The sequence below is a fragment of the Adiantum capillus-veneris genome, chromosome 5, assembly GCF_014529385.1.
Source record: "Adiantum capillus-veneris isolate H3 chromosome 5, ASM1452938v2, whole genome shotgun sequence".
NCBI classification, from domain to species: domain Eukaryota; kingdom Viridiplantae; phylum Streptophyta; class Polypodiopsida; order Polypodiales; family Pteridaceae; genus Adiantum; species Adiantum capillus-veneris.
This window is the reverse complement of record NC_140935.1, coordinates 109,792,224-109,806,905: the sequence shown is the minus strand read 5'-3', so window position 1 is coordinate 109,806,905 and position 14,682 is coordinate 109,792,224. Positions and strand designations below refer to the sequence as shown.

Genomic DNA, 14,682 nt, shown 5'->3' with positions numbered 1-14,682 from the left:
AACTGTTTTGTATTGCAGATATGCTTTCTTTTAAATATGCCTTTGACGCGAGACACATTGTTGTACTCTGGCGTCAAGTTGGATTGATGATTGTGGAGGTGCAACCTTTTTTCTGGGCATTTTTACGACTTCGCAATAGAATAATCAAGAGGGTGTTATTGTCTTCAAGAGGTGCACGATCTCGCAGTGCTTGAGTGCGTAATTTTTTTTTTTGGTTTCGAGCCTAGATTCGAAGTGCATCTGTTGTAAAAGCATGCGCATTATTCAGCCTGCAACATTTTTAAGGGAAAATCATGTGCTGGTTCTGCTCACGAGCTAGAAATAATGTCAGTTTCTGGTTTAAAGTTGTACATATACAAGGATTTAGAAAAGTGAGATTCTTTCACATCAATTTTTTTTTTTTGGTAATTTTGCTAATTAGGAATATGTAAGCACTTGAATTCACCAGAACATAGCTACAATCACTACATCTTTTCGTTAAATTTTGGCTTGCTCTAGATTCCATGAGAGAGCCTGATGGTTGTGTCTGGCCTAAGCTGGCCCGCCTATCTTCCTACAGATCTGACACGGGGAAGAAGTGTTGAGTGCTATCTGGTGTTTTACTTGTAACATATGGGTGTCCTTGGTTTTTGGCATGCTAACATTGACGTGTCCCGTTTTTTCAACTTGTCATAATTATTCAGTGAAGATAGAAACAAGATTTATTGGTCGTGTTCCCATTTAGGTCAATTATGAGGTGAACATAGCCATTTAAAAATAAAATAAAATCAATACCATATTAAAATATGGTGACAAGTTTTACAATGGAAAAATCATAAAAATTTAGTGTAGGTTTCACAAATTTTTCACAAATTGGATATAACTTCTCATCGAAATGAGATTTTGTATAGATTTCAAGGTTTATGCATAACTCTTTATGACAAGAACTCGAGCTTCATAACTTAGTTCTTATACCACTTTTTTCTTATAATGAAACAACTAAAATCTTGAAAACATTGACAAGGAGGAAAATTTTGGTATTTGAAAGCCTTGACGAGGTCATGGGGCAAACTTAAGGTTTATAATGTATCTATAGGTCAGTATCAATCAACTAACCATTTCAATTTGAGTATCTTGTAATTTAAGCTCATTTAAGAAAATTTACAATGCGTAATTTTATGAAAAGCAACCATTGCTATGAAAAACCAATGAAAGTGTATATGGATTTCCCACTTGTGTCCATATGAGGTACTTGTATACAAATACACTAGTCTTGCTTGGTGGACTTTGCTATAGAACATAATAGGATATATGTAGATTGAATATATTCATAGTAGTGGACATAATGTCCATTGTTGTGAATATATGTCCTTTTTGTCACACACTAAACATGAGCTAAGACAAATACAAAAGATGCGGGAAATAGATTAAACTTTAAGAGAAGCAGACGTAACTTTATATTGTATATCATTGGTGGTGTAAGGTTTATTACAATGATGAATTCTTAGCTCAAAAGCCATAGTGACGCATATTGTTGCCATGAACCATCTCATAAATTGTAAAGTTCACATAGCTTGATCATTAGCAATTGTCTTTTTTTGCATCATCTCCAATTGCCTCCATTGGATGTTTGTAGCCCCAAAGAGCTTAAAGCCCCTGCTTTGTGAGCCCAAGCCACCCCTTATCCAGCTGCCACAAGAGCCCTCAATGCCGCTCCTCTACCCATTAACTCTCGCCCTCGGATTCATCTTCACTGTGTGTTGTTATTCTTACCTTTGCAGATTTGTTTCTTGCCTCTGCCTTCAAACCCTCCGTACTTGTGTTTGTAATTGCAAGTCTCTCCATAGTTGCTGGCTTTTCAACGACGACAATGTTGTTTGCTTTTCAATGTGTTGTGCTTTTTAACAATGACTATTTTTTAGCGCGGTTTGGCTACATTATGATTGACTTGTCAGCTATTGGCTGTGCGATTAGAATGAAGGGCATTGGTTCATAGATCATGCCAAGTAGTCATCTAGGACTCTAGAATGCAAGAAACCACATAAGGCTCACCAAGTAAAAAGAATATGCAAGGATATTTTTAAACCCAAGCTTGAGCTCCTGCATTGCGATTTGGCATGAGGGTAATGACCTAGATCTTGCCAAGCGATCACCTATCGGCTCGAGAATCTGGAAAACCAAGTAAAACAAAGGATTTATATTGAAACATCGCTTAGCTTTTGTAGGCTGATAACGAAAAGAGCACCAGAATCTCTTGCGTACAAAATTGTTGTAGATAGTGTCATAACCATGAGCGGTAGTGAGAGAAGTGATGGATTTGATGAAATGATCACCAGAGAGGGCTTACACTTCCTCTTTTTAACTTGCTCTTCCCCTTTGCCTCAACACTTATCATTTTGTTTCATCTTCCCTTGCTCTATTCTACAATGACACTTCAAGTTCGTCTTTGTCGACGTCAGCTCTCCAAGTCCCTCCCTGAAGATCACTCTACTGTCTACTTGCTTAGAGCTTGTCTTTCACACAAAATCAGATGCTCATGTATTTCCTCTGCTTTTTCACTTTTCATGTGGTGGAAAAACTTCAATCGCTAACACTTCGTCAGAATAGTTAGCGATTTTGCAGATCTTCGTTCCCTTTGTCAACAGTGACAGAAAGCTTCTATGAGTTCTACTAGCGCTGGCTTTGAGCCTACGTTGATTGACATAAAGTTGAGTAAAGGCTTTAAGCGCTAAATTAGTCATAATTTATTGTCACTACACATAGCAAAGGCTTTTTAACTGTTAGTGATGGTTGTGCGATTTGGGTTGAAAGGAAGGGTCTAGATGATGCCAAATGGTGAACTCTGTGCTCACGAATTCAAAGAAGCACATTAGGCTTACCAAGTAATGAGATATCCAAAAGCGGACTTTATTTTAAGATTAATCTTTGATAAAATTAAAAATTAAAATTCAAACATGTGCATTTTTTGAGATATGAAATAAATCACCAAAGGTAGCTTGCATAACCATCAAATAGTGTCACCTTAAGTAATGGAGTGGTACATGTATATATGTCACACAAGACTATGCAATTTGAAATGAACTAAATTTGTTTTATGTGGTTGTTAATTGAGTTTACAAATGTTGCATATTTGATTCACACTACTTTCTATATTTAATTCTAGTCACAAAGGTTTCTTTTTTCACATGAGGTTTGTAAAAATATCAAGCACAATAGCTACCATGGATTATTGTATGCTTATTTTTTTCTTAGACTAGGTGTACGAGTTTTAGTGGAGCATCAACTGCTGTTTTTTCGTAGGTGCTTTTAATACGTGTAGTTATTATTGAGGTTGTGTACAATAATATAAGATTATAATTTTTATGAGTACTTTGGCTAACATTTTATAAGTTTGTAAAAGATCTTTTCTAGATTCTATGTACCATTTTATTTAAATTCATGAAAAAAGGACACTAAAGTGTCTTTTTTTGGTACCAAACTAGTGTTAAAACCTGCCTTTGAGGAGAAGAGAGAAAGGTGTATAAATATTTTTTGGGCCTTTGTTTAGTTGGTGAACGGGTCGTCCCTTCATTAAATGGCCACATTGACTTTTTTTTTGGCAAGAAAAAGATCCTTCTAGCAGTTAAGAAAACTGCCCAATGGGCTACAAATTGCCCATGCTAGAGAGGGCGATGTCAAAAATGTGGTGAGACTCTTCCAATGAAAAGATAAGACTTGTACAATGATGGCTAAACGAGGATATGGGAGAAGGAAACAACCACACTAGTGGATGGTACTGCCATCTAGGCTCACCATGAACCATGAAGAAGGGTCATGTCGCCAAAGTCGCAAGAAGGCCTTGAGGTTCTCCCACATGAGGTCGGAGCTGCCTTGGAGTCTCTTAAACTGGCCCCTAAGCGTATGGATCAACCCCAACCAAACGTCACGTAAAGTCTCCACAGGTGGGATGGGTCAAGCCTCGAAGATGCAAAAGCAGTGGGCTCTCTAGATGAATTACAATGTCATGCTGCAGATGAGCTCCCAACAACGCACTCTATCTCTGCTCCACTCCTCAAGGACAAGCTTTGTGGCGGTTGGTCCTCGTATCGCAATCATCTTGTTGACTGAAGCCATCTTAAAATGAAGCGCTGGGCCCATGCGTGGACCAAACTGCAACACCCCAAGTGTAATGGCTTGTTTTAGAGAATCCGCGCATCAGCAAAAGAATCCAAAGCCGAACTTTCCTTGCTATGGGGAAGTCCCACAAACAATGACGCTGGGTCTCAAGTGGATGGTCACACGCGGCACATATCGTCTCGAGAGGCCATTTTGCACCAACCAACTCCCAATTGTAGTAGTTCGACGGGCAACTAGCCACGGGAACATGGTGAGTCTCCTTGGCTGTTTGTTGTTTGACGAATGCTTCCAAAGTTCTACCAATAACACGAGCGTAAGACCCTTCTCTTGCCGATAATCCACTGCAATAGGCCGAGCCTCGTATGTGGTGACCTGGCCGAGCTCTGTATTGGAGAAGGGGGTCCTTGAGTGATTGGCTGGAGTAAAAGGATCGCACCAGAACCAATCCCCCGAATCCCATTGCACTCGCACCGGTGGGTGGCTTTCCCAAGCTCATAGCCGCCAGTGTCCTGACTCAAGATATGATGGGTCAGGGTCTATGGTAGTGCTATAGTAGGACGGGCCTCTCTCTACGCTGTTTCTATGTGGCGACCCAAAAATTGACTGTGTACTAGAAGAAGGGGACCTCGGGTGATCGATTGGAGTAAAAGGATCGTGCCAGAAACACTCCCCCAGGTCCCACTGCACTAGTAAGCGGCTCTCCCAAGCCCATAGTTGCCAGTGTCCCAACTCAAGGTTAGGGTCTATGATACAAGTCCTTCTGATCTATGATACAAGTCCTCCCACCCATGCCCACTACTTGGATTCGCTGGAAGCAACACTAAGTTACCTTTGGTGCCTCGACAGTGATTCTATGGAGGCAACCCCCTCTCTGAATAAGGTCATGTGTCTGAGCAAGTCTTAACCAAAATGAGGACCTCCACTTGTGTGAAAGCCCCCATCAAATAAGGATCCGTTGGCTCAAAAGGGGATGTTCCACTCTGTCGATATAGCCTCCTCAATATCTTGACACATGCTATGCACCCCCTCTCATGCCTCACAGATGAATGCTCTGAATCTCCTTATGAAGTATTGTGAACTGTAGCCAGTCCCCAAAAGTGCAGACTAGACCTTTTGCCATGGGACCCCAAGAGACATGAGGCCTGCTCCTAACCATGTGGCCTCGCTGTGTGCCGGCCAAGGGTTCCATACAAGTGATTGCTTCAAATGTTCCTCAATGCATCTGGGATGGTGCTGCTCAAGGCCACTCCGTAGTTGCTCCCAAGACCAAAGCAAGCTCACAACAAAGCGGTATGCGCATCTGTGTGAAAATCCAACGAGTCCATGAGCCCCCTGTTTGTAGGACCCGGGCACGAATCAGCTGGAGTAACATCTCCTTCCAGGGAACCTCCCCTAGAAAGAGACCTTTGATAACAAGCTTCCGAAGGAGGGCTCTACTCTGCCAGGATGGCTCGATGATCCCCGACCATCCTTGAGATCAGGGTAAAGTGATGACTTTCTAGGAGACTTTGGCCTGAGCCTATTGTCTGTCTCGCCCCAACCACAAAAAATTTCTTGATCAACCTCTTCACCTGGCCGATGCAGGAACTCAAGAAAATCAAGCGAGAGGTGCTATACCACATAGTAGCTAGAAGCACTTGGTTGGCCACTACAACCTTGCCAACAAGAGAAAGTCGTGTTGAAATCCAATGGAGCAGTTTCCTCCTCATGGAAAGGAGGAGAGGAGCAATTTGTTGCTTTGGTGACAGATCCAAACCAACCTGACAACCCAAGTACCGTACTGGTAATACCCATGGGGGGATCCACCTAAAGTCCTCTCTACACGACCAATCGGACATGGGAGACCACCAACCTAGAAAGCCACTATCTTTTGCCAATAGATCAATGCTCCTAGTGCACAATATAACACCTCAAGAGACTGCTCACACGCACGCAAATTGGCCTCCCAGCCCTCTAGGAACATGCCTAAGTCATTAAAAAACTCATCATCCAAAAGCTCATCTCCCTGAATAGGTAGCTATAGTCCATGCAAACCAACCTCATGTGAGGTCAAAAATCTGCTCATCGCCTAGTGCTCTCAAGGAAGCTCTTAGATCGAGAAGGAGTACTGCAAGATCTACAACGTTTGCTTAAATTTTGTAGGGTGAGTTGAGAATGGTGATGGATTGCCACTTGTCCAAGGACCCTCACCGTCCCTCCTCAACGATAAGATAGATTAAACCCTCACTCATGCTATCTAGCATCTCCCTAATGTGCAAAATGTGTTGGTAAGCGCTACAAAGGTCTAGACCTAGAATCTTCCAATACTCCAAGAAGAAGCTGAGAGTCAAACCATCTTGCTTTGGCAGTTACCCTGAGGAAGTTCCCTGAGGTCTCCTGAAGCTCCTCTGACTGAAGAGGACTCTCAAGCCTCTGGCGCATCTCCTCAGTGACTAAAGAAGGAAATTGTGCCCACTCTTGATCTCTGCATGCATCTCAATGCTCTGAATGTGGCTTGGCTGAGAGAAACTCATGGTAAAAGTCAGTAGCAACTGAGTGCATATCATCGGGCTTTGTAGCAATAGACCCATCGGCCCTTTTCAAAAATGACAAACACTTGTATGTGCACGACAAGGATCCACAATCTCAAAGAACACTCCAGTGACTCTTTCACCCACCCGAGTCCACTGGGATGCCTATCGATTGAAGGCAAACTTGTGGTGCCGCTCCTCAATGGTGATCAACTCCTTAAGCACCTGTTGCATCTACTCCTCCATCCAAGGGCTACCTGGGTGATGCTCTTGCATTCGATGTAAAGAAGGAATGCTCCGTCAGAGCCACTTCTCCTTCTCCCTGGCCTTGTCCGCTCTAGTAGCAGGGTTTTCTTGGGTGTCCGTACTCGCTATCCAAAGTGAAACATCTGCTCTCTAAACTTTGTATCCAACAAAATCCTCTTTGGGATATGTAGCATGACGCTGTCACTTCTCTTTACGACCATGGCTGCGAACGGCACAGGCTATTCACGACTATGCCAATCAGACTCTGATAATCCAGGGTTCCAGTAGAAGAATTCAAGTCTAGACAAACAACATCAGAAACTGGAGGAAGGCACTGCAACCAGAGGAGCTTTGCCAAAAGTATGGGGTAACTAATATTGAGAGAATGCTAGCAGTAATGAATATTTTTCCATTGGCTGAGATAGATCTGAATGCAGTATTATTTGACAAGGGCCAGGCTGAAAAGAAAAGGAATCAATTTCCAGATCAGTTCACTGAACTGAATCCTGGAGAAAGGCCAATTCAGCTAACTTGACGGCGAGAGAACCCAGTTGACTCCAAAGAAGAGTTGATAGATACTCCATGGACTACTGAAGAAATGCACTCTAAAAATGTTTCTGAAGTTCAGAATGACAGTTTAGAACTACAAGGACCATCTTGGAATTATGCTGAAGAGTCAACCAAAAGGAAGGGAGGTGGGCCTAACTGGTTGCTTCCAGATGACCAAGAAATCAAAGAATGGAATCTGGGTTCTGAAGAGAATCCTCGATTGATCAAGATAAACAAGCATCTGAATCCAGAAATGAAAGAAAAAGCTCGACACATGTTCCAAAAGTACAAAGATGTACTTGCATGGGAACATACCGATCTAAAAGGAGTAGATCCAGAGGTGTGTCAACATAGAATACCTTTGAAACCAGATGCCAGACCAGTGCGTCTGCAATGATACAAAATGAATCCAAATTATGCCAAGAAGGTCAAAGAAGAAATCGACAACCTTTTGAAGGCTGGATTCATCATAGAGGTAGCCAACAGACTGGTTGTTTCCAATTGTGATTGTGCCCAAGAAGAATGGAAAGCTTAGGGTGTGTGTGGATTATCGAAAGCTGAATTCTCAAACAATCAAGGATCTTGTTCCATTACCTTTTACAGACATGCTTCTTGATGAGTTGCAGGCCATGAGATGTACAGCTTCATGGATGGCTATAGTGGTTATAATCAGCTAAAGATTGCTCCTGAAGATCGGAGTAAAACCACTTTTATCGCTGAATGGGATGCATTCATGTATCTGGTGATGTCATTTGGTCTTTGCAATGCTCCAACAACTTTCCAACGGTGTATGATGGAAATATTCAGTGAATTCTTGCACCGATTTCGTGCCATATTTATGGATGATTTCATTGTGTTTTCAACAGAAGAAAAGCATTTATTATTTTTTGACATTTCTCCACTCATATTACTTACAAGAAGATTTTGCAGGCTAGATTGTGGTGGAAAACTCTGATATATAATATTCGAAGTTTTTGTAGAACATGTGATATATGTTAGAGGATGGGCTACAACAACATCAAATATAACTCCACTTACTCTAGTTCAGCCACACTGGGAGTATTTATGAAATAGGGTATGGACTTCATGGGTCCATTCAAGAAGATTACTCCTAGGAAGAACCAATATATATTGATGGCCACTTGTTATGTCACCAAATGGGTCGAGGCCAAGGCTCTTCCAGATAACACCGTAAAGTCCGCTGTTGCTGTCTTCTTATTTGAAAATATTAGCTATCGTTATGGATGCCTTGTGGAAATTGTGTTTGATCAAGGAACACACTTCACTACAACCGCAAACTTCATCGTCAGCCAACTCTGTCGAACATTACTTATCTCTACCTGACACACCTGGCTACGGCTTAGACTATCCAAGTAAGTCTTCTTCCTCTACTGAAGTATCGTCCTCACAGTGTATGGGTAGGAAGAAAATGTCGAAGAAGATGCATGATACCATAGAGGAGACTTCGGCACTCATTACCTCTATTAAAGCCTCTCTTCCACTTACTGTGGGACTTGCATATGGTGGTGCAAGCCACCAGAATAGATTTTGACATGGCTATAATTAAGCAGGTTCTTGATTCTTTCAATGCTGAAGATGGAAGTGCTATTGTTAATGGTATGAAGGTTACAACAACTCCTGATGATATCGCGTATGCTTTCAAAATGCCTAATGAGCCTAAGCCAACCATAGCAACTGTAGAACACATAAGTTTCACTCTGAGAGAGGATGAAGCAGCTAAGAATAAACACAAGGCTAGTGCACAAGGGGTTCCAGTAGTAGGTCTGGACGTCCCTGCCGCTTACAGGTTTGTTGCTGAAGGAGTGACTCTGAAAAACAACCCCATATATGTGTCAGAAAAATTGTTTGCCATGCTGCTTGCAAAGAAATTGGATGCTACAACCAAAATCAACTTATGTCAGATCTTATCTCATAATGTGCTCCAGCAGACTGCCAAGTTAAAATCCCAGCACGTTTTCAAAGCTTGGTACGTTTGGCAATTTCTTTACTGGGCAACTTCTCCAGATGTTAATTATCAGGTACGAATGGCTTGGAGTCAGAAGCCCATCCCAGAGACTAACAATGTTGAGTTATCTTCAGATGAAGCTACAGGCACTCAGTTGACTGTAACTGGACAAAAGAGGAAGGCCACACAGGTGGAAGCCAGTAGTTTAAAAAAACCAAAGGCTACATTGGCTAAAGGCAGCACTTTCTTAAAGAAAATAGAAAGTCAGGTTAAGTCTTTGCCTACTACAAAATTTTCAGAAGGACAGACTTCAACAGAACAGACTCCACCACAGACCAGTGCTGAGAAGGACCAGCCAGCAGAGCAGACTGCAGAAGACAACAGCACTAGGAAGGGCCAGGAAACAACGACAAGTGCTGAATAGGCAGTGGTCAAAGACAAGGGAAAGGGCCGAGTACCTGACAGTTCCACCAATAAAACTCCTTTCAGTGAGTTGGCTCTTTCCATAGCAAAGAAGGACAAACTGCAGTAGTTACAACGTCACACTCTCAAAGCCCGCTTAATTTTTCAGACATCTAATTTGCAGCCCTTTCCATACATGGCTCTGTTATGACTTATGAGCCAATCCAGTATGACCAGGCAACAGTAGCTGATGGCTGCTCAATGATTATCCAATCATCATGGCATACCATTGTCAACGCTTTAGAATGGATGATGGAGGCATCAGTTCCTAATGAGCAGCTAGCTAAGTTAACAGAAGAACTGGAAAACAGTAAGCAGCAGGTTAAGAAAATTCAGCAGGATGTAGCTGCACAAAGACTTAGGCACACTATTCTGAGAATCAGTCAGTAAGGACAATCACTGATCTGCAAACAAAGTTGCTAAAAATAGAAATAGAAAATTATCAATTAAAGGAAGACAAGGCAGCAGCTTTGAGGGATGGTTATCGCTTACAAACCCTGCTCCGAATAAAGTGGACAGATTATAAAGAACCGATGACAACTCACACTGCGATCAAGGCTTCTCTGACAGAGAGATATATCTATAATAATCTTGCTGATATTCTGAGTCCAGAGGGCAATGTCACTCTGAATATGGATAATCTGAAAGCCTTGATGGAGACTATTCAAAGTGATCTACAGGATAATCTCTCAGAATACAATACAGCATTGGCAAATCAAGCCATCATGGATTACGTTGAAACAAGAATAATCCTGATGAGGATTCTAAGAGGGAAGAAGAGAAGGATGAAGAAGGAGAGGACAACGAGGCAGACGAGCTAGATGGTGAAGATGATGATTTTCCTCCTTCTCCACCTTCAGGATCTGGAGCTGGTGGATCGGCTGCTACAGGGGGCAGTCAACCCAATACAGACCAGCCAGACAGTACAAAGACAGGCTAGACCAACAGTCGGGCAGCCAGCGGTCTGAGGATCAGTAGCCAGGCAGTGGAGAGAAGGGCCAAACTGAAGACTGTCCAGTACATTAGTCAGAGCACCTTGTTGACAGCAAAGGAAAAGCCAAAGCTGTGACTGAGTCCCTGAAGGGTGATGAGCAGCACTCATTACAGCTCATCACACTGAATAAGAGATTGAGACATCAACACGCTCCAATTACAAGGATGTATCTAGAAAATGATACTCTGATCTCTAATCTGGCACGCTTTCAAATGCTGTATGTTGGAGCCAGAGAAATGGTACAACATTGAAAATCGGCTGCCTTTCATGATCAGGAAGTGTGTCAATTGTCTGAGCATCCCAACAGCATTCAGCTGTTGGATAGGGTACCTGAATGGGCTCTAACTTCTGATGATAAGCTGGTCAATCCACACTGGTAGCGATAATCTAATGCAGACTATCATTATCTAGCCATTGAATTAGAGCTACTGCTTGGGAACAGGCCTACATATAAATGTATGAAGGAGGTCAGGAATCAACTGAAAGAAGTTCTACTTCAAATGCAAATTGCAAGAGGAGTCTTAGACCAGAGAGTGCAGGCTATCATTGAAGACCATGCTTCTAGCAGCAAAGGACCTCGACTTCAAATGACAGTAGGAGAACAAGCAACTACTCTTTGAAGACTTTTCCAGCTTGTCCGAGTCACCAGGGAGATGATGCAGCAGAAGAACCATGCTGTCCTCAACTTGCTAGAGTTTGTACCTAATTCCCCCGTTCTCCCGTATGCATTTCCTGCTAGAGAGGCTGAGCTGCCTAGGCTTTTTCCAGCTTTGTATCCTCAAAATCCATAACCAGTGGATTGGCTCACATAATTTAATATCACTATTGACCTTCAAAACTGGTATGAGTGAGCCACTTTAGAATGGAAAACCTGGCAAACGCTGATCAATGATGCTCTCCAACTGAATGATGTTATGGAGCTGTAAGAAGAAATGAAGAGAGTCAGAATCTGTATGGGACAATGGAAGATCTAGCTCAGAGGTCTCACAAAGATCACAAATCAGTTGCTTCAATTGACTGTGGAGTCCTCTAAGATCCCTGAAAAGGATATTACGGCTAAATCAGAAATGGGACCACAGTACATGGAATGGCTGAGATTCTCTTTGAAGGTAGGATTAAAACAAATCAGCCTCTTCAGCAAGGATGGATCCACACAGCTTCACATGGTCATAAACTGGCCAGAACCCGTCTGACAAAGGGTAGACGCACTATGTATGATCCCGACAGCAAAACTTACAATCCTCTCATGCCTTATGAATTGGAGATGACCACTGAAAGGCGGGATCAGCTTGAGCAGGAGGCCATTTACAGACTTATCCAGAAGGACAATGCTGGCATTGGGACTTCTGAGGCACCAACACCAAAGAAGGTCAAGAGGAAGCGGGTTCAATGGAAGGATACTGGTGGGTAGTTCCATCTCAGAATCAGACGGTGGATTTTCTCAGTTAGGCACTGGAAATTCCTTGGCTAGGCACCCTTGGAATTACAACTATAGGGGTGTCAAGCACTCAACAAGCATGAAGTATGGTATAAAGCTAGCAATACCAGAAGAGCTAGCAATTTTGAAGTAGTACTATCATGAGGAACATAGGCCAACTCAGCCAACAAACAGACGGGTTTAGGGTTTAGGGGTTGGGCCAAAACCAGAAACCTAGAGAGGTTCCTCAACACCAACTCAGAATCAGGCGGTGGATTTTTCAAAAATTTTGGAAATCATACCAAAATTCAAGAAAGGAGGGAAGGATGTAGAAGACGAAGAAAGCCCTGGCAGGCAGGAACTGTCCCTTAGAAGATCGACCAACGAAGGGCAACCAGACTGGCACTGATTACCACGGATAATTACTATAGTAACTCAGAAGAGCTATAAATAGGGTCCACTACATTGTAATCGGGTCCCTGAACTATTTGTATTTGGATTTTGCTTCCTTAACACTTTCGAGCTCTTCGCCTCTAGACTCACTTTGTAATCATCAATTCTATAATCATTTGAGCTTACACCGTTACAGTGTACTGATTGACCTTGAACTATTAATCTGAACTGGCAAATACTCTTTCTAGTTTTCCAGCTATGTCTCTTGTTCCACTATCATATTCCAGCTCAGTTATCTATTTCAGTTCAGTTAATGTTCTATTCCAGTCCCACTATCTGAACTGACGGCATATCCACTAGCTTTAGATTCTAACATCGGAATCAACTGTCTGAAGAGATCAGCTCCAATTCCATGCCTCTGCCCACAATGGCTTTTTGTCATGGATCCGCAATAGTCATACATACAGCCTCTTTGAATGAGGCCCAAAAGCTAGTGGTAGCGAGGCTGCACTGGAAGGAGACTCTTCATGCGTATCTTACTATAGAGGGTCAAACTCGTCCCTTGTGAGAACCCAATGCTGCTAGCTTCTCATAGGTTAGTCATGAGGGGGACCCGTATGGCGACCTTGTCCCTAACAACAACAACCATGTACCCGCTGCCAGCCATTGGCTCACTCATCTCAGAAAAAGTGCCAACATGTGTACCTTGGGTGTTTGTTTGTTGTGTTGGACCACCCTTGAGAGGCCGAGTATATGGCATGGGTCAGGTTCCCCTGCGAGGACAAGCCTTTACAAGATGGCCTATCTATCTATCTATCAATAAACATTGTTTCAGGAGTCTCGAATACTCCACGCTCTAGCGGATCCAACCGCCACTCACCCTAAGCAGAAGGACTACCTTCAGGAGAGTGGGTGTCTCTAACCAAAACGCGAACTATAGGTATACCTACTGCCTTGACAGTGATTGAAGCTGCCATGCGTGCGTCTCCAAGACTGTCCCAATCTCGGAGAAAATCTTGGATAAAAGCAAGAGGTACTCTTCCCTCATGCTGAGAAGCAACCAAAATGGACAAATTGCTTCCTTGACAAAAACATCAAAAGCTCGGTTGAAACTATGGTGCCATTTTAAAAAATGAGCCCTAATTACATGGATGGCCAATTGGCTCATCAAAATGACCTTGGAAGCCATCGTGGGAGTCTCAAACTTGATATGGTAATAACCACGCCTAAGGAGATGAACGTCGATGCTCTTTCCCACCTCTGCAAGAAGAAGGAGTTGGAGGAGATCTCGCACGTTCACCTCTGCTCGATCGGGTGTCGTAATATTGTAGATGACAAAGGTGGCTTGGAGGTGCTCCACCTCTGCTACAAGGCTCTCTTGCTTTGTCAGTGAGAGCAATTCAAATGGTGGGCTTTGTAGGATTGGATGAGGGGGCTTTGTTTGAGTCACTCTGGGGTAGGGCACGAGCCTCCATGCGTGTCTGCTCTTGTGGAAGCGAGTCGAAGGTGAAAAATGGCAAGTCGAGAGCAAGAGGGGGCTAGGAGAGGGAGAGCAAGGGCAAGAGGAAACTAGGAGAGGCAATGCGAGGAGGGAGGAAGGAGATGGGGTGAGTATTCAGTGGCAGCGAGCAAGTTGTCATGGCCACATTGACCTCCTCAACATTTTGTTTGAAAATAAATACAGTAGGTCTGTCATTTCCAATGCCTGCATCCAACTCAAATTCTAGTTTTGGCATCTTGTATTTGATAGATGATCAATCTTCTTACGGAAAGCTACAATTTTTTTGATCTTTGGAGATATTTAATCTCATAACCAGGATATTCGGGGAGGTGGCTCCTAGCTTCCTTCATAATACTTCATACTGGTGGCTTCGTTATTTTATCCATTCCTACACAGATTCGCAAAGATCTCATTTCTGTAAAAGGACGTCAGGAGAATTTGACTGCAACCCCTGCGCATACAGTGTTCCGAGCGGGGGCCGAACTCAACCAGCTGAAGGACCGTTCCATGCCACTGCTCGTTTAACCAAAAGAACTGCAACTCCAGCTT

At 42.9% G+C, this 14,682-nt stretch overlaps 1 protein-coding gene across 1 annotated transcript in view; it reads left to right on the top strand.

Annotated features, from left to right (window-relative positions):
* LOC147457904 (uncharacterized) overlaps positions 1-391 on the top strand; it is a 57,296-nt gene extending 56,905 nt beyond the window's left edge. The window contains exon 10 of the mRNA XM_086512681.1: positions 19-391. Within this exon, the coding sequence (XP_086368807.1) occupies positions 19-87 (69 nt within the window). The 3' untranslated portion in view covers positions 88-391. The remainder of the gene's footprint in view (positions 1-18) is intronic.
* The last annotated feature ends 14,291 nt before the right edge of the window (positions 392-14,682 follow it).